This window comes from Achroia grisella, unplaced genomic scaffold, assembly GCF_030625045.1.
Source record: "Achroia grisella isolate CSIRO2021 unplaced genomic scaffold, CSIRO_AGI_Agris_v1 utg970, whole genome shotgun sequence".
Taxonomy (NCBI): domain Eukaryota; kingdom Metazoa; phylum Arthropoda; class Insecta; order Lepidoptera; family Pyralidae; genus Achroia; species Achroia grisella.
The window spans coordinates 851,113-873,577 of NW_026713076.1; the positions used below are offsets into that span (position 1 = coordinate 851,113).

At 33.1% G+C, this 22,465-nt stretch overlaps 1 protein-coding gene across 1 annotated transcript; it reads left to right on the forward strand.

Annotated features, from left to right (window-relative positions):
- The first annotated feature begins 238 nt into the window (after window positions 1–238).
- On the forward strand, window positions 239–5,830 carry LOC131854124 (transmembrane protein 65). The gene is made up of 7 exons (XM_059205255.1): window positions 239–641; window positions 740–865; window positions 1,237–1,278; window positions 2,777–2,844; window positions 3,788–3,811; window positions 3,864–4,052; window positions 5,126–5,830. Exons 1-7 carry the CDS (start codon window positions 308–310, stop codon window positions 5,231–5,233), a joined length of 891 nt encoding a protein of 296 aa, XP_059061238.1. The 5' UTR covers window positions 239–307; the 3' UTR covers window positions 5,234–5,830.
- Window positions 5,831–22,465: the final 16,635 nt, after the last annotated feature.

A 22,465-nucleotide genomic window follows, 5' to 3' on the forward strand; every position in this document is an offset into this window, starting at 1 on the left:
TTCAATTCGCAATGAGAACTATGAAATCACGAAATTTTACTGTCAGTATTATTGTCAGAAATCAGATACTGACATCAAAATGTCAAACCTAATGTCCAAACCACAACAAAATTCGACAGTGACAGTTAATTGCTAAATAAAACCCATTATATGCAGAATACATCGCTCTGATTATATAAAAACGACATAATTTTCGAAATACTAAGAGGTAAAGGAACGTTGAACGTCAAATCAAAAAGTCAAAAGTTCATGACTCAATTCGAATATTGTGTTATTTTTTTTATATTCACGTAATTTGAAATAAATTATGAAGGGAATACAATTTATAAGGACATTTTGTTGCTCTCCGTTAATTAATGTTCCGTCGTGCTATAGTAAAAATACGTGTGTAGTACAAGTGAGACATAGTGCATCACAAGTATTTTCTAAATTGAAGATTTTATGTCCTGTAGCTGTGAAAATTCGCAATTTAGGTTTAGGACCAACTTCAAAGGATTTCGAGGAACCAAGTCAACGAACGGGTCCACTTACTAAGTTACACGCCAATGAATTAGTCCTACACTTGAATGACGAGGAAAGAAAATTATTATTGAATGCCCTACAGGAATACGAGTCCAACAAAATCAAGGAGGAATTTGAAGGTTTCATATACTTTTTGAATTAAATTTCTATATTTATATAATTGTAACAGTTATCATTTAGAAAGAAAGAAAAATTATTTCTGGTACTAAAATTTTAGACAAATTAGCTGGTCAGAGATGGAGAAGCAAATTTGGAAGGCCAAGTAAAGTTCCCACACTAGGTGATGTGGACCCTACAGGGACGTATTGTCCAGTTCCAGAGGACTGGCTGAAGAAGAAATATGGTAGGTACATAATATATATTTAAAACCTACAATAGTGTTAACATTTTATGATTATACAGTACAAATATGCTAAATAAAGTAAGTATTAATCTCAGATTTTATTATAAGAGTGTATTTTTGTAAACCATTTAATATTTAACCCATATATGGCAATAATTGACTACATATTCAAATGGCAAGTATTTGACATTCATAATTCATACATATTCGGATGGCAAGTATGTGACATTCATAATTCATTGTATTATTAGATAGGATATGTTTTATACAATGATAGAAGACAGGTATAATTAATTAGTAACTAAACATATACATATAAATACAGCAAGATGACCTTATAACTGAAATCTTTTTCACTTTATTATTTTCAGCTGCAACAGTTCCACCACCTACAACTAGGGAATTATTTCATTGTAAGTATTCAAAATGTTCAACAGAGAAGTTTAGTAGTTAATAGTTGTAATTATATTTGAATTTAGATAGTGCATTTATTATTATAGTATTGCTATGAAATTTTATAGATATGCTTGTAATTTAAGTATAGTCTGTTCTTTAATCTCCGGAGACAAATTTGACATTACCAATGTTGCTAGGTTTTTGAATTTTTTAAATAGAGTCGGGGCACTATCAGCAATTAATATTAATTACTCATTTTTATAGGTTAATATGCGTGGATTTAAAATGCATTAACACAAAATTAATAAAGTATAGGTATTAATAAATATATGGTTAACTCAATTAAACTCTAACTGTCTTTTTTATAAAACAAATAACATTTTATTGTGTTGTATATCATAAAACAAACATCTGTTTAAAATATTTAGCTGTTTGTAAGGAAAAAAATATTAGTTTGTAGCTTAATACAGTAAAAATTACTATTTATACAGAAACGACAAAAATGTATTTTTGTGCTATATAATACGACAACAGTAATGGAAACACTAGTATATGTACATTATTATAATTCATAAAAATTCTGTTGTGGAAAAGTCATTTAAAGCTTATTATCCTTAATAATAATGGTACAATAAAATATATTATTAAGAAATAGAAATAATCTTTATTCAAATAAATCTGAAAACTAATATGTTAAAATAAAAGTTTCCGATTTAAAAAATCGGTATCTCAGGTACACCACTACCCTGCTATGGGTGGTAACATTATTTGAAAGTTTAACATTTATACATGTTAGTTTAGTCTCTGGAATTAAAAAAAACAGACTATAGGTTAATGATATACTAGTTTGGAGGTGATGACATAACCGACATGCTAGTGGTGTCTATGCATTATAAACTTATAATAGTTCATGACTGGTATATGATAGTTTAATATTTTAAGTCTGTATTTGGTGATGTTGGCGAGATGTTCTCATTGTCACATTGGGATTGTCATGTCTTATATACTATTGCTATGTTATATACTAAAACATCCTTATTTAGACACTGTATATTAGAGATGAAATGGATATCCGGTAACTATCCGATATCCGGCCTATCCGGCACTATCTACTATCCGGCCGAATAATGGATAACTACTATATAGAATGTCATCCAATTTCTCCATATTTGCTTTATAAACTCTAGACACTACCCAAATTAGCGGATCAAATAATTTTGATATTTCAGTCATATTTCTGTATAGGCATCCCAACAATTTAAATAAAAAAACGTAAAAAACATATTTTTTTAAGTAATTTGCTTTATTTAGTTAGTCTTAGTATCATTTAACAATAAAAATAAACATTTAACACAATAGTAAAAAAAGGCGAAAGATTTATGCGTTTTGAAGGAAAACCAGAGTAAATAACTGTAATATGATATCCGGATATTCGGCCACATGGTTAGCCGAATATCCGGTATCTGCTATCCGTTTCATCTCTACTGGATATATATACATAATCCTTGGTTTCAGTGTCACTAGCGAATTCAATTCCTTTCATTGGGTTTGGATTTTTAGACAACTTCATTATGATAATTGCGGTAAGTGAACATTATTTATTGACATGGCTAATAGTATTTGAACTAGCTTCAGAAGCATTTAAAAACTATTTACTTGTTTTAGGCATTTAATTAAATATTTACTGTATATTTCAATTGTATTTGAAAATAATTCTATTATAATAATAATCTCAGGACAATTTACACAGCGCCATCTAGACCCAAATTAAGCTAGCTAAAGCTTGTGTTATGGGTACTAAATACTGATATAAATACATAGATACATTTTTTTTCGTAAATACATATTATACATAGAAAATACCCAGACCGATACAAACAATCATACTCAGGAATACAAATGTTTGTGCCGTGCGAGGAATCGAACCCGCGATCGTCGGAGGTAAGGCGGTGTGCTAAACCGCTAGACCACCGAGGCCGCGATTGTATCCTTAATAATAATGGTACAATAAAATATATTATTAAGAAATAGAAATAATCTTTATTCAAATAAACTCAATACAAGCACTTTTGAATAGTCATATTTTTGATTCTACCACTCATTCGGAATATAGATTTATCACAAGAAGAATGAGCAAGAAACTTGTATATTGCTCTTTTGAATAGATGCTTTTTTATATAAATAATTACACAATAACAAGTAAGCGGCATGCGATAATCAACATAGAAACTGCTACGCGCACTGTACGTTGCGTCACCGTACAGCCTATTACTATTCAATTGAAAATTCAAACCGCATTTTACACCACTCCCCGTCCTTATAACGCCCACACAGTCCTTTGACTCGCACACGAAAAACCGACAATCGAGGGAGCGCCGGGCAGCGCGAGTGGCAGCGCTAATGTCAAGGGAAGTGTTTCCACTCGTGTTTACACTCTCGCGCTGCTCCCATCCCTGACCACTCGGGCTGAGTGTAAATTGGGCATAAATATTGACCTCAATTTCTACATAAAATCAACTATTCCAGGGCGACAGTATTGAGAGCAGCAAAGCTTCTATATAAAATAACAAACTTATACACCCACACATACCATTTTATTGAGAGCAGCATGAGTGCGTACATAACGTTATCGACGATGGCGGCGGCAGCGCTGGGAAACACGTTCAGTGACGTCATAGGCATCGGGTCGTCATACTACGTAGAGCGCGGCGCGGCGCTGCTCGGGCTGGGAGCGCCCGCGCTCTCGCCCATACAGCTCGACATGCCCGTCAGCAGGCGGTTCGCCAACATGGTCAGTTACTGTTAATTTTTACTCTATCTTATATATAACATTCTCGTGTCACAGTTTCGTGTTTATACTCCTCCGAAACAGCTTAGCTATTTTGATGATATTTTATATGTGTATTCAGGAGGTCTGAGGTTTATTACTAATTTTTAAGTGCTAAGGCTCTACCCCAAAGATAGATTTTCTTTTTTCGGTTTTTTTTTTTATTTTTATTTTTTATTATGTGGCATTAAAAAATACATCCAATTTTCATCTTTCAATCATCAACCCCTATTTTTTAATAGCGATTTTAATTCATATTGCAAAACAACGTTTGCCGGGACAGCTAGTACCTATGTACCTTTTTCCACATCTCCTTCCTATCTGTTTTTAATCTCAGAGACTAATTTGATAGGTGTAAATCACAAAATTTCAAATAATGTTGTTAGCTGTAATGGGGTAGCTCTTATTAGATTTGTAGCATTTTACTTTTTTTTAGAGACATAGTTTTATTGTTTTGTAATATTTTTCAACAACATTATTTTAAAATTTATTTACATACACTAGTTTCCATTACTGTCTTTGAATTAAACAACACATTATGGTTGTTTCCGTACATGTAGTAATTTTAACGCTACAAAATGGAGCGTTATTCTCATCAGTTACTAGAACAAAGTTACCAATATGTTAAAGAACTCTGTTCAAAATCTACCCTGTATCATCGTAAGCACAGATTATTATATTAGAGTCCGTTAGTTTGTGTTCCCGCGGTTCCCTTCCCCTCCCTTACCTAGTACTGAACTGACCGTACAGTGGCCATGACGCGCGCGCATTTGTTATGAATTAAAATAAATTAGAACTGTGTTAAACCTACTGTGAAACTGGAAAGCTAGCGAAGATATCTTCAAGACCCTGAAGCCCAAGAAATCCGCAGAACCATACAGGTACGAGACAGACGTTTCCACACATATTTTACCCTATATATATACATAGTAAATTCCCTAACATTTTGGTAGCAGAGAGTAATTTCCCTAACAAACTCGTTTATAAATTATACAGCTGGGTAAATGTTAACAATTTTTTTTTGTCATGAACTGCAGGGCCGTGTAATCGGGATCACGCTCGGCTGTTTCCTGGGCATGACGCCATTACTATTCAAAGACGACGAGAAAAACCCCAAAGATGAAGAAGTGCAACCAAAAAAATAAAGTAACATATACACACTTAATGTACTTGGGATATCTACTTTAAGTACTTAACTTTAAAGTCGATTTTCCATTGTACTGTTTTTAAGTTTATGCAGTTGATTGTTAACTATGTGATATGGTACCATCACTATCATGCTGCATGAGTTTGACTGACGTACATCACATCATTCACGGCATTATGTTATACGAAATATTTAGTAGAATAACTGTTCCATTATGTAGAACAATTATTCTGTTAACAAACAAAAAAGAATTAATTTTATAATGGAGCCGTACTGACATCCACTATATGTGTCGCTCATTCATTATGGTGGACCCTATAGAACATTCCAGAAAGTAAGAAATTACAACGTCTTGTTTTCTTGAATCGTGCTCTATACACGTTTCTATGCATAACTCGTTTTCCGTAGAACGAAATGTGTAAAACTGAGTAGTGTTAATATGTACTAGTACTTTGATCGTATTGCCTAGGGACTGGCCTGGCCACATGGCCTACAAATATTGGAGGTACGTGCATGCATATCTCTCAAAATGATGACTGACAGTGTATCCTCAATGTTACACATTTCGTTCATAAGAAGATAAGACGTCTGGATCTCGTATCTTAGTATGGCTTCAGTATGAACGAATATTTACTCAATTCTTATTTATATATTTAGATACAGGTATACGTCATGTTGATTTAAGTATCAAACATCTACGTGAGTAGATAACGTTTATGTACATACTAACTATATATATTCTCGCAAGGCATCTGAATAGGCAACTATTTGTATTTGTAGATTACTGTATAGAAATTCTTATATATTTAAGAATGATAATTACAAACTTATTGTACTTACAAAATATTATCATATTTTCTAAAATACTGTAAAAGTTTATATATTATACATATCCTCAATACTATAATCACCTAAACGGTAGTCAGTTTAAATACTACTTTATGGAATTATATTATTTTGTTTAATTCCACTACAATAAGTATGTGTGAGACCACAAATATTCGGTGTGGAAACTTGACTACCGTTATGACCTTCTTTAGTGGCGATCAAATTCCGACCGTTATTGAGTCTACACCCATATCGCGACACGTGTTTCGCCTCTGAACGTGGCATCATCAGGCGTTGAATGGAGTTCGGATATAACTTGGAAGCTATAGAAGTAACGGTAAACAAGTTTCAACACCGAATATTTGTGATCTCACACATGCTGATTGTATAAATAGTATAAATACATCAAGTAGTGAAATGAACTTCCGCAAAATAACACCTACTTCGGTTAATTATAATTTAAATACTATATATTAGTAGATACTGTCATGAGTAGATGATTTCATCTTGGTAATTACACACGATTGATTAGGCGTCAGGTTGCCGAAACGTTCGTTGCATTGACCATTGCCTCCGAACAAACTGACGGGACGTCAGGTTGCCGAAAACGTTGATTGCTTTTTTATATATGTAACTGACAAACCTGACGACGAACCGAGTGTATGTGACTACACTTATGTATAATATCTTCCATATTCTTCGAAGCTGTTTTCTCAAAATGGAGACAAAATTATAATACTCCAAAATTTTTCACTTTTTTATGAATAAATAAAATAATGTCATTGTAATATATATACATTTTCTTATGAAATATAGAAGTATATAATTAAAAAAAAATTACTACCAGTAGCGTAACAAAATAGTGACAGAGCAAGCAAAATAACCATAGTTTCACAGTATATAAGCAGCCTCTGAAACCACGGGTGCTCTACCCGCAAGTAGAATAATTGAATATATTATTATTTTGATATGACAAGCCTTTTAAGATTGCAGGCATCAGGCAAAACCACGGGTCTCAAATGGTACAGTTATGCTACTGGTTGACACTATAATTTGTAATATTTTATATCTTTGACATAAGTAATTTGATTCTGATACCTAATTAGAAATATATTTAAAAAATGGCCTACACACGACTCCAAAAACAGGGACGATATCGGACCAGTGCTGAGCTGCCTTGACTAACCTAGCTTTAAAAAAAAAAGAAATTCTATTGAGTTTCTTGCCAGTTCTTCTCAATTGAATCTGTATACTGAACTGGACGATAGGGAAAATGTATAATATAAAAAAAAATACATTCATAAGCAGCTAAAATGTCATAAATGATTTTTGAATTTGAATCGTCTCGTGTGTATCAAAATGGCAACTGATTTTTTTTTAATTATTTTTGCACACTTATTGTGACTTATAGTGTGGTCGTTGGGTGATTTTAACACCAACTCCACTGATCCAATATTATCTCTAATTGTCGTGTTGTGTATAGACCGTTTAAAGGTACTACATTCTAATGGGTATTAGAATCGACTAACAAATATAACTTATAGGGTTACGCTTGGGGCGACATTTGGTTTATAATATAATTTTATTAACAAATTGTTAGATAATTTTATTTGTGATTTAATTTTAATGTCTATTTGTTTTTAATTCTCTACACGAATCTACCTATTAATTTGTGCTCAACATAAGTCGGTAAGTCCACAGATGTATTCGAAATTGTGCGTAATTTACAGCGATTTAGTAATTTGGTGGATTTATGAATAATTTATTAAAAGTTTTTGACTGTCATTTTTTAATTCATACAAACAGACCCTCCAATTTTACTTATATGTATAGATCTATACATAAATACGGACTAAAAGAAATAATTTAAACAACTTGCCATTTTGAGGCTCTCTACAAATATAGCTTAATATGTCGAATATATCACGCATGAAACATGTAAAACTAAGCTTAAAGAAAGTTGAGAATTGACCCCGTTATCACCGGAAGACGATCTAGTAATGCTAAACCACTATACATCTATGGTTAATTGCAGTGGCAGTGTTATTATTATTTTAATTAGGTACATTTATTTTTATTGTGTTGTTTGGGCTATTGTCAGATGTGTAGCACCTGTAGCACTGCGACCTACATAGATCTATTGTGCTCGCCCTTTTCAAAGTTCGCTACCTAGACCCGTCAGGGACAAGAATTGAAGGATATTCTTAGGAGCGATGGTTTTTATCTCCTCGGGAAAGAGTGTAAACTTTCCAAAGTTCGTTTATGCATGAGTGGGCTACAACCACATAGGATGTGAAGCGGCGTTTCCTCTTCAGTTTGGCAGAATCTGCAGATACTTGTCGTGCATAGGCCTAGTTTAGCCATATGCTTGTTTAATTTTGCAGTGTCCTGTGAGGGCCCTAGTCATCATGCATATGTTGTTTTTACTCAATAGCAGTAGTCTATTGGAGTATTTGTTCGAGAAGCTCGATATTAGGCCCGATTTTAATTAAAACTGTAGACCGTAGCATTTTGCATATATCTTGTCACGTGTCTGGCTTTTTTATTAAAAATGTGTAGTACTGTAGCCAGTGTTTTACGTATCTGGCCACCTATCTTATATTGCCTGTTGCTATTTAAGCGAAGCGTATAGAATCTGATAAGATCACAATATCATAGATGATCACTTTATAATTAAGAGGGTTAGTAATTCAGAAATTTAATTAAATTTATTTATTTACTAGAAACATTGTGTAAATAGATGTCACCTTTTTAGTCTGTATCATAAGTTTTACCACGGAATTTCACGAACAACTGTACCTAAAATTAATATATAGAAGTACTATATATATATACTAGCTGTTTTCCGCGACTTCGTCCACGTGGACGAAGTGGAGTGAAATTAACTTTATTTTTCTAAAATAAAAGTAGCGTAAGTTTCTCCTGATTACATCAGCTATCTGCAAAAAAAAAGTCCCGTCAAAATCGGTGCAGCCATTTCAGAGATTAGCCGCAACAGACAGACAGACAAAAATTGTAAAAAAAATATTTTGATGTATATACCGTATTTATATTCATATGCATGTAGTAAAAAACGGTTATTTCAATATTACAAACAGACACATCAATTTTATTTATATGTATGTATAGATATATATATATTAGTTATAACCTACCATTAATACAAATGTGGTAAAAATCATGTTTGGTATTACATATATTATCTTATATATAAAATTCTCGTGTCACAATATTAGTTACCATACTCCTCCCAAACGGCTTGACCGATTTTTATGAAATTTTATATGCATATTCAGTAGGTCGGAGAATCGGCTACTATCTATTTTTCATACCCCCAAGTAATAAGGGTTTTCCATCCCTAAAACTTTTTTATTTATTGGTCATTTTTTATTATTTTATTATAATGTGGTATATAAAATAAATTTCACCCTTTGATGACTAACCCCTATTTTTTCATAGCGACTTCAATTTATATGGCAAAACAAAGCTTGAGGGGTCAGCTAGTATAGTGTAATATTAATTAAATCGCAGTTTCCTTGACGTAGCGTTGTCCTACAGCTGTGCGATTTCAGTTTCGTGGAATCTCTAGTCGAGGTTGTTCTCGGTACCTTTTGAGAATCATTTTGAGTATTTTTTTTTACAAATATCCCTGTAGCATTTAGAGAAGCACAATACGTAACGTCTAGTCAAAGCACAGTAATAAAGTAATCGCGGTTGTTTAGTACAAATAGGTACCTGGAATGCTGGTTTTGTGACTTTTTTTGCCTTTTTATATACAGTGGACCCCCGGTAGTCCGACAATCATTTTGCAGGGCAGTGTCGGACTATCGAATTTGTCGGATTATAGAGTACTGCCTAAGACCCCTTATAGTCCGAATTTTTTTACAAAAGAGTACCTTGTAATCCGACAAATTATAGATCCAATGATGATTCTTTATATTATATATACATATACAGTGGACCCCCGGTTATCCGACAAACGTTTTGCAGGGCAGTGTCGGACCATCGTATTTGTCGGATTATAGAGTGCTGCTTAAGGGTCCCCTGCTTATAGTCCGGAATTTTTTACAAAAGAGTATCTTGTAATCCGACAAATTACAGATCCAGTGATAAGATTCTATGTTATATATGTATGTATGTATATGCACTCTGAAGTATATTGTCAAAGTAATATTCAATAACAAATAATAGACAATGTCGGATTACAAGGGGGGCCGGATTACCGTGGGTCCACTGTATGTACAGTTTGCTTTATATAAATCGTAAGAACAAAAAAATATATAGACAAATTTTAATATACACAATAATTACTTACTATACTGGTTTTGATGTAATTTTAAGTTTTTTTCCTTGTTAGTAGTCTTGCTTTATATAGATCGGCAAGAATGGTTATTAATAATTAACGAATACAAAATTATTAAATATAGTTTTATTTTTATTATACACAATGATTTTATAGCGTTAACCGTGAGATATATTTGAAAGCAACAAGTCACTTATCATTCTTGTCTACCCCTTCGATCGACCCCCGTCCAATTCAAACGGGGATCAATATTACGACGGCCTGAGCCGAGGTTCGAACCCCTAGCGGTGCCCTCGGACTAAAGACGTATCTGTCAGGCGGTAGTTGGCCTTCAGGTACTCCATAAGTCCTTCGGTTTGGAGTGCCATCTGCACTCGCCCCCTATCGTCCGGTGAAGCTGTAAAGGCCAGCTGCGGCCACCAGCATTAGAATAGCCTGAAAAAAAATCTTGTCTACTAATATAAATTCGACTGTACCCACAGCATTTTAAGGCTGTCTGCACATTCCCGGTGGGAATCGGACGATCCGTGCCGAGATCGCCGTTCGATCAGTGAATGGAGTTGTTTGGAAATGAGCCAATTAAATAGCCACTGTGGAGAATTGATTTACCCACCTCAGCGACGATGGCACGGTTCGTCCGGGCTGAACCTAATAATGTGAGTCTAGTCTAACATAATCCGACCAGAGACAATATACGCACTATAACCCACAATTTCAACGACAACAGTTTCTAGAACTCGAAATAGTTGCCACTGAATGACTGTAAAGTGGAAACTCATTAAAGCCACAATATACATAGAGTAAATTATTTATACTCTTGTAATTTAAATATATATTTTGATTGTTATTGTATGAGACATTAAAACTGTTTTTATTTATTTTAAATTTCGAATGTGCTTCGTGACTACTTGGGATGGGGAAATAATATCACATTGTGGACTGTATGATTATGTTTTCGAATTAACAATTTTAGTGCCAAGGAGCGCCGTCGCACTGCGCTCTAGTAAAAAAAAAATATATATGTTTTGGAAATAAGAGAAATCAGCAGTATATTAAATATTAAAATGATAAAGTCTAGAAGGAGAAAGCAGAAGAAATCTTCTTCTTTTCTTCATAAAGTTTACATGTTGATAAGAAAAATTCCTGAGATATAAAAGTGATATATTCTATAAAAATGTACCAACAATTCATTCTATGATTAGGCCAGCATTATACGTTCAACAGTATGGAACTATAAGGGATATATTACAGAAAGAGAATTGCGTGCGATACCCAATGCACGGAATGGCCGAGTGAGGCGTCGCGGCAGATCGGGCTGGCTGCCGGCGTCCGAACGCCCCGCGGCGCCCGCAGACCCCGCAGCCGTCCACTGTCGTCGCTCGCGCGCCAACATTCATTGGTTTTATGAATAAAAATATTACCATCATGGCGTTTATACATAGTTAATGGTCCTTCGAGCCGGATTCATTAACTATATAAATCATAGTTTAAATTTGTGGAGATAAATGAAATTCACGTCTCTGTAATATTTTTTTCATAAAAAAAAGAATACGAAACGCATTCGAAATTTAAAATAATTATAAAAGAGCTTTTATGTTTCTTAAAATTATAAATACGTTTGTGGACAGCATTGTAAATATAAATAGCATTAAAGAAACCACAAAATATTACATAATTAATATGTATAAGATGTAATTCAATTACATGTAACACTTGCACTTATTCATAAAAACGTCAAAGGTCTTACAAATCTCTTGTTTTGTTCTTTTCTTATTAGTTATTTTATTCATATGCAAAAATGGGACAAAACATAATCGTAATTAAAATGACTGTAGACTGGTATTTATGAATAAGTTACTGTGCATAGCGGAAATGCAAAATCTTTGTTTGTTGATTAATGTTGTTTTATAATTTTGACATTGTGATTGTAATTATAGATACAATAATTATATCTTTAAAGTTTTTATTATTTCTTTTATTACAAGCTGTGCCCGAGGTTTCAACCACGTAATATTTATAGCCTTTACCCGCGGCTTCGCTCGCATAACTTCATTACTGCCTGCTAGATAACGCTGAAATAGCAAAAGGTTGATATTATATTTTTTATAATTTTTTTTAAATAATAAGTATCCTATGTTCATTCTAATAAGTCATGAACATGTGTACAAAACTTCATGATGATCGGTTCAGTAGTTTTTGCGTGAAAGCGTAATGTTGCGGGTAAATGATACTGTGTTGCTGGTCGAGACGATGTATATTACAGATGATGATATACTGACAATATGTACATATAAATAATGATCTTATTTACTTATTTACTAAATAACACTAGGAAAATGTAAGGTGGGGTGACACAGTTTAGACACGGCAGTGCTTAGTATACAATATTGAATTTGTCCTACTAGACATTATTAAATGCAATTATTATTTTGATGTATCTAGGTGACTGTGTCCCATACGTAACAAACATATTACTTTCACATTTATAATATTGTTAAGGTTTAATGATAAGTATGTTATTCTGATGTATAAGCTATATTAATAATTTCATCAAAATCCGTTGAATATTTTTTCTTGTAAGAATAACATCCATACATCCATCCATACTCACTAACTTTCGTGTTTATGAAATTAGTAAAAATTTACTAATAAAAACTATTGGGCAGAGCATTTGCCAGTGGATAATGTAAAATAAACTTGTATTTAACTGCAATTGTTTTATTATTTTTATAATACTAAATGTACAAATTATGGAGACAGCAAAAAAAAACGCGGCATACACTTCTTCTTCTTTTAGTTTAAATGGTTTCCATCAAATGAGGTCGGTGATTTTGCTAACGTCGTGGTTTGGTAGACACAGTGGTGCGGGATACATTTACGAGGACACTTAACAGAGAGAGAGTGACGTTTGACATATTTTAAACAAGACTATACTGACATTGACAGTATCTGTCATATTGAGATTGAGTAATAGAGCGTGATTACATTATATATTTAACAAAAACCAACAAGTCAGGATAAAAAAAAATAAAACATAATATTTGCGTGAAAGCCTAACATGGATGATTATGGATGGATGTTCCATCCATAATCAAAAACATTCGAGTTTGTGACATTAGTAAAAATTCACTAATAAAAACCAACAATTAGGTAGTCAGGATAAAAAAAATAAAACCATAAATTCGTCAATCATTATTTAATAAATAATTCTCACTTGCCTTTAAAGATATGCCATAAAGCTGCTTTGTTTTGAATTCGCTAAACGTGTACAGTTACCATAATAAATATTCACCCCCACTGTACCTTACATAAAGACAGACAGAACAATTGCTGCAGTTGCCACGCAAAATAAGGCAACAGAAATATACAAAACAGATAAAAACGAACTTTATTACCACATTTCACAGCTCAGTTTAACTAAATATATCACAGGACACGTGATCTTGTCGCCTCACAATTGGATTATAAAAGAAAATACTGCTGTATTTTAAGTCTCCCAAACATGTAAGGGTGGCGGCCGAATGAGCTGTGACCTTGGTTCGCATGTACTACAGATTTTCCAAAATAATTTATTAGGGGCCGTTCAAGTATTACGGAAGCAGATTTATTGCAATTATTTACCCCCCCACCCACCATTCCCCTTCTCAGCAAAAGTAAGCAAAGCTCTTACCCCCTCCCCCCATGCTTACGTAAACATTTTTCAATTAATGTATTAAATTTTAGCAAAGACAATGTGAACCCTCACCATTTGTGTAAAATAGTAAATAACTATCGATGACGTAATCATCATCTAGACTCCCCTACCCCCATTGTCATACAAAATAAGCAAAGATAGCCCCCCCCGCCCTCCCCACCGCCGTCTTAAACTAGGCTGGGGCCCTTGGGCACACAAGAATACGGGGCCCTTTTGGAAAGTAAAAAAAAAGCTCATATAGCTTCAAAGGTTTCAAATTACTGATTAGTAAAAAAAGTTTTGAGAATAAATGTGTGAGAAAAATTGTCAGTCCTTCGGTGGCCCCCTGATCACGGGGGCCCTGGGCACGGGCCCCGTGTGCCCCCCCCCCCTCCCCTACCCCATAGTGCTTACGTAATACTTGAACGGCCTCTTACAATATTATTAATCTTATAATATTATGTATTTCACAACGATACATGGCGCTTCGCACGGCGTTCGTTGAAAGAACTGCGAGAGAACTTAAGTACTTCGAGGGGTCATTTCGCTTCAGTATATTAATAGAACATATATTTCAAACTGCTGAATGTATAGTTAAATTGACATAATTATAAATTCGTTTGGAAACGTAACATACCGCGTTCGCCATTCATAACAATAGAACGAGTAAACAATACGCACGTTCGTGAAACTATACCTTATCCACTGTTTATTCTTGAACAAACACGATAAGATGGGAACGTAAAAGATACAATATAACTCTATGTACCCTGTTATAATACAATTTTATCAGCAGTTTAAAATAGTGACCGTAGCTTGGATTAAAAAAAAAACTTAAAATATATTTACAAAATTTAAAACTTAAACTAGGTAAGTCATGCACCTCTGCAGTTGTAGCTACGCATGGATCACAAAATATTTTTGGTATAAATCTGTAAAACCAATTATTCTTATACTTTATCGAACTAGCCCTTTCCGCGACTTCGTCCGCGTGGAATTTAACTTTATTTTTCTAAAATAGAAGTAGCCTAAGTTACTCCTTATTACATCAGCTACCTGCCAATAAAAGTCCCGTCAAAATAAAAAAAAAGATAGTTTTATTTCACTTTGAAGGTTTGATCTTTACGTGCTATGGGGCCATCCATTAACCACGTGAGGCTTGAAAAGGGGGGGGGGGGTTGACGAAATCACAAGGGGGGAGGAAGGAGGAGTAAGACATCACGTGTATTTATTTTATGCCAATCAAAAACAATCTGCAACCTTTCTGTCTAGACATTTTCATCATGGGCCTTAATTTCAGACTAAGATTATACTGTATACTTGTATTTAAAGATATTCTAAAAATTATAAGATTCTTTGTAGGTACTAAAAATACACGCGATGTTGATTGGGGGTGGAGGGGGGATAGTTTTAAACCTTACCACGTACCACCAAGGGGGAGGGTGTTAACAAAATCCTTAAAAAAAGATCACGTGATTAATGGACAGCCATAATCTCGACATAATTGAAACAATACAAACAAACCAAGGATAACCGATTGATACGGGAGAATACAATAGATTGATAACTGTGAATTTATATATGAAACTGTGCAAATATTTTTTCAGAACCATTAAATAAAAGATTTAATACTCATAAAAGCATTACCAATTTTTATAAACTATATTATTTACTCTATGGTTGTATCAACGAACGCCACGCGGCAGCGCCAGTATATATACATACGGATTGGTCGTTATAATTATGTAGTAAATACGTGAATTAAGTAACAATGAGATCGCTATGTTTATTTATACTCGACAATTGTATATATTGGCCGAGCGACTTATGTCTTTTGTCTAAAAGTGGAAACAGACATTGTGGTACATTCTACATGTACATATATATACAGGGCCAGTCGGGAGAGTATACTAAACTAAATTCTAAATAGAATACTTATAAAAGCTTACGTAATGTCAACAAACTAGTTTTACCCAAGTGCCGTTTGACGAATGTTAGTAATTCGTTTTATGGAAATTGCGTAAGGTTTTACAACAAACTGTACTCAATTTGCCAGAAAAAAAATTCAAATGTGTTATAAAATATTTTCTTTGTAAAAAAGCTTATTATAAAAATGAAGAATTTATAAATGATAATAATGTTTTTGTAGAAATTTTCTAACTTCAAATTCATAGCGCTGACAATGTTATCTGATTGAACAGAGATTAAGTGCGTAGCGGTTTCTATGTTGATTGTCGCATGCCTAATACTTGTTGTTAATGTAAATATAAATAAAACAATATTTATTTAAAAGAGCAGCACACAAGTTTCTTGCTTATTCTTCTTGTGATGAGTCTGCATTCCGAATGAGCGGTAGAATAAAAAAACTTGACTATTCAAAAGTGCTTATATTAAGTTTATTTGAATAAAGATTATTTCTATTTGATATGAAACTATTTCTATATGAAAACGGTTCAATATTATAGAATATTGAACCGTTTTCATTGAGAAGCAGAGGTCTGCAATTTCCCAATGTTTTTTGTATATATATTTTTAATTTTGCTTTATATTTATTTCATTTTACGATTTACAATTTTGCAATCACTACAATGATATATTTTTTCCACATAAATGTAGGATATATTGTTAAAGAACATATCTAAATATTTTAATATATATAAATTGTACGGTTACCGTATAGTTTCTATCAGGTTTTTTATATATTCTTTGGAACTTCCTGTTTAATAAACATTACCTATATTGTTGACCGAATCTAAACACGAATAATTTCTCAGCTCGTGTCAAGTGACGGTTAGTGCAACCTAGTCGAAACGTCGATCGAGGTAAATACCTTTATTTACTTTAAATTTATTCGTGTTTTGACCTACTTAAGAATATAAATAAAATTTTATGATTTAAGGTCATTTTTACCATTTTCTTCTGTAGTTACCATAAAATTGGTAAGACCCGGTTATCATATACTTAAATAAAATTTTATAATTTGACCTTCATTTTCACTACTTTCTTCTGGAGAAATTTTGTAGTTTCACGACCCCTATATTCAGGGCAAATTTATCAAGTTTCAGCATTACTCTCACAAGTGTTTGTATTTGTATACCCTATATGACTAACCCTGCATATTATAAAGATGCTTGCAAAAATATATTAGATCTTACTTCTGTCGCGTAAAAAGGTTTGATAAGACCTAAACATTGTTTGCAAAATTGTGCGAGTAGTAATTAATAAATAACTATTATAATATACAATAACATATCAAAAGATACGTACTGTTTCCACTTTAATGTACGTGAATAAAAAAATATATCAAAACTAAATCAGAATGACAATATATTACAGAAAAAGAATTTACACGCAGACAAGACTCGCTTGTCTTTACACATATATATTTTTGAGTATTCAGATCCGAGACAACATATTAAAATAGTCCGGCGGCCAATACGGACGTCGCACTTATTAACAAAAAATAACATTAATACTAATACTTAAGTATATCACATTGTACTTCATGAAGTAAGTAATTGTACGGAACACGAACAAGCGCTGGACACGATTACATATACAAGAATACTGGACTTCAAAAAATATATAATTAAAAATAAAAGAAGAGAAATAGATTCATGCGAGAGAATACAAGAGACGTGTCCTATACCATATCCGCTGTAGCATGGCGCGGGCGAGTTTCATTAACGTTTCGTTTCGCTCTTAAAGTTGCCGCGATTTACAAATTATTTAGTATTTCAGCTGTACCACATTGGTAATATATTAAATCATTAATTAAATGTAGCAATTGTTAAATGTAAAATTAGTAACTGCCACTCGCACCATCCTACAGCGCACATCGTATAGTATTAAGATAGTGGAACACTGTCCACTTTACCAAGCTGTAAAAGCATTGTAATTTTTAAGGATATTAGAATCTGTTCAGTATTTAAAAATTAATATTATGGTTGCTGAACAAAAAATTCAAAATATAGTCATTATGAATATAGTTCTTTTTATGAATTTAATATGGTTATGACTATGACTTGGACAATTCATGTACATATGAAACTTCGTATGCGGTGTAAAGTTTTTTTTTAATACTTTTAAGGCTGTTGGTACATACACAGTATGTGAATTGTCAAATCGACTGCACGTTACTAATGTGCCGTATTACAAGTTTCGCAGCCTTATAATAACTGAAACTACATGTTATATTGTATAATAAATATCACTTGAATAATATTTTTTTTTCTGAAGTTATTTCTCCACCTATTGCAATATTTTTCATTGCAGCTCCGCTCCTATTGGTCGTAGCGTAATGTTATATAGCTTAAAGCCTTCCTCGAGGAATGGACTATCCAACACAGAGCATTTTTAATTTGAACTAGTAGTTCCTGAGATTAGCGCGTACAAACAAACAAACAAACTCTTCAGCATTATAATATTAAATATTTTGCTAATTAACATATTATTGCCAACTTCACGTGCCCGTATTGGTCAAGTCAACAGCGCGCGTTTCCACTGCATCTTATCACATACTTCCGTCTCTTTACGAAATCAATCCCACAAATTAGAGACCTAACAAAGCGCGTTTCCACTGCACCTTATTAAATACTTCCGTCTCTTTTCACTCCCACAAATTAGAGCGAGAGGCAAGATGCGTATTCAAAATACGTAATCGTGTCCGTACACGCATGCTGTATTTGTTGCGTTTGATATACGAAACACAACCGAAATGTTGTGGTCCATTTCTTATTGAACGGTGGACAAATGTCTCTTCTATACAGGCAATGTTCTAGCCATCAGTGTTATTGAATCTTCTCAAAAAATCTGTCTATTTTTTAATCCCGGAGACTAAACTGACAGGTGTAAATGTCAAATGTTCGAATAATATCACCACCTATAGCGGTGTAGTGGTGTACTGTGATACCGGTTTGTTTAATCGGAAATTTTTATTTTAAAATAGTAGTTTTAAAGCTTTCATTCCGTGATATCGAATTTGTCTCCGAGATTAAAAAAAAAACAGAATACAAAAAGTATATATAAGTTATTTACTATGGCGCTCGAAGAATTCGATCCGATTTATTTAGATTAATATTTAATCATATTTATGACGGCCTCGGTGGTTTAGCGGTTTAGCACACCGCTTTACATCCGATGGTCGCGGGTTCGATTCCTCGTATTGTTCAAACATTCGTGAGTATAATCGTTTGTGTCTATTTACAAAAAAAAATCTAAGTATTTATATCAATTATCTAGTACCCATAACACAAGCTCTGCTTACCGTGGGACTAGATGGCGCCGTGTTAATTGTCCAGGGTTTATCACTGAATTATTAATTATTACAATTAATCACTATGCGAACGAATTAAATTAATATAAACAGCCAGTAATAATTTAAATATTAAATCAATATATATACAACTTAATATCACCAATTGTTCAGAGGAAACATGCACCATGTCTTGTTACAAATTGACATTGTTCACCATACTTTATAATGTTACAGAACAGCCTAAAACTAATTAAATTATTAAAAACAGTGCCACCACGAATCTATATTACAGTGAGACCTGGTCAATTGGCATCTCGAGGTACCAATTATTAAGGGTTTCCATACACTAAAGAAACTTATCCTAAATTTAGTAATGACATATTGTAATTTAAATAATGTAAATTAAATATTGTAATGGGTGAAAACTGTGATTGGTACAGTTTATGCTGTAAATAATATAAATGACGTAGTGGAGTAACTTGAAACAGTCATACTCGCTATAAAGTTCAAACTTGTGGCGGCGTGGTGGGCCGGGTCGATGTGCTCCCTCTAATATGGTTGAGTGCAATGATGGCTGGCTCATCCGTCATACTCGTGAACGGGTGCTGCTTGTGAGGACTGGTCTGTTCAGGTTGCGAACACTGATTAGATTTTTTTGATTTTTTTTATATAGCATATGCTGGTGGTCACTCTATTCTCCCAAATTTGAATTTAAATGAAATAGTATTATTGTAAATATGTACAACATTAAAAAAAATATATACGAGCTGAGTTTCTTGTCAGTTCTTCTCATCTCGAAATCATTCCGAACTGACGGTAGATTTGACATATCATAAGAGTCTGTAATAGACCTACATGAATAAAGATATTTTGAATTTGAATTTGAATTTTGAATCCAGTTTCCCAATTAAGCAGGTTCAAAATTATAATTGTCTCATTTACAGAGGGGGGCCTCTATAGAAATCGATGTACCGTCATTCCATTTTTAAATCAAATCAAATCAAATTTATTTGCACTAAACATAGGTTTACATCGGTTGTTATTGTAATATAATGTCCCAATATGTTTTGCCTCATTAGACATGCAAAATATATAAATATTATTTAATTATTAAAGATGAAAAAACTTGAAATAGTTTTGACAAACAAAGCATGTGTGAAAGACATTCAAACGTTTGTAAACAAATGTGTCAAAACCTGGTTATAAAGGGAGTATGACAGAGACAATATAACCAGATATGGTTAATTTGTCTCTATATGGTTATTTTGTATAATTAAGCTACAAAGTCCCAAGTATAGAGGTAAATATCGAAAAAATCTTAGAATTAAATTTAACCAGGTTAAAATCCCATTAACAGAGGTAATTCAATGAAACAGTAGCTGGACCTCATTGCAACTCTCAATAATAGGTTTCTCACTAGGTGGGAATGTGTCATGACCCCATTACTAGCAATGTACCATGTCAGGTTGACCTCCACACGGTTTCCTCTGGAAGCCATCGTGATAAATTCCTGGTGAATTTGCCACGATGGGCTAACTGACCTGACCCCATGATCATCTTATCATTCGCCACTGGTGCCCCGCCAGCGTAAACCGTTAGCGCAGGCGGGTGCACCACTCCATTATCAACCGTCCCACTTGACCAGGTTTCACTGTATAATCCTTTTTAATCAGCATTTTTTTTTTATATAAAATTAATGAAATTCACGACAACTTTATTTTGTCATAAAAAAACGTGTAATATTAATGATTTAAATACGCATTAAAGTAACGTATTCTTTATTAATTTTAAATAGCAACATATTGCAGTAAGTATAGCGATGTGATCTGTATAAATCTGAATGGACCCAATTATATTACAATGTTTCACAACTCCAACGATGCTATGGACCTGCGGGTTGGTTGTCTAACTCTGTAGAAATTGTTTCTTATAATAAACAGATTGAAATGTAATATATTATATGTATATTTATATCCGTCATACTCGTGAACGGGTGCTGGTTCTGGGGACTGACCTGTTCGGGTTACGAACACTGATTAGACTATTTGCTTTTGCAATAGCATAAGCTGGTGGTCACTCTATTCTTCCAAATTAGAATTTAAAAATGATACTATATTATTGTAAACATGTATAACATTTATTTTAAAAGAATACGAGCTGAGTTTTTTCAGTTCCTCTCATCTCGAAACTATTCCGGACTGACTGTAGATTTGACATATCATAAATCTATAATAGACCTACATGAATGAAGATATTTTAAATTCAATTGAATTTGAATTGTAATCTTATGTGATTATATAATTTATAATTATACTTATATATTGGATATTCATATATTATTTTTCTGTATTAACATATTTTATATCTCAATATTAGTTATTAATTTGCAAAGTACATCATAAAAGCTACGACCACTCTGTCAAGAGTCGACAACTAAAAATAGGAATGTTATTGCTATTTCTGAAAGCCTGCCAGTGGCTGCGTTTATATAAATTGTGTCAACAGATATATAGTATCGCCCTACTTTTCCTATAATAAATAAATAATTAATAATTGAATTTCAATCTGTTAAATTAAAGAAACCATTCAGCGTTACCACATCAGGCCCCGGTTGTTTCAATACACACATACTCAGTACTAGTGACAGTAGCTTCAATAGACTCTTGTACTGAAGTAATATTGCATATCCACTCATATCGCCTCTTTATCGACGAGCAAGGCTATATATTCTCATATCAACTGATATATATTCTCAATGGTAGTTCAAAGTGGTATGCAAATAGTCCAAATTATCCAAAATATACAATCAACTAAGAGTAAAATTGTAAGCGTATAAAAACGGCTCATTTTAATAGGATTTGATACATTGTCTAACATACAGAATAAGGACAGTTATTTTATATATACCGTTGTAAATGTAATGGTATTTATTCCTAAAGGAACAGACAATGGTATCATGTTTAGTTTGAGAAAATTGTACCGTAAAATCTTAGCTGTAAAGGATTTGGTAAAACTTTATAAAATAGCTGTATAAGTAGATTCACATCCTCATCTAGCGTGCGACCAAACATAGACAAATAAATGTATCTTTTTACTTAATTATGGTTTAAAAACTTTCATATACCATAAATGGTAACACAAGTGCGTTGTGTACAAAAAAAATACATAA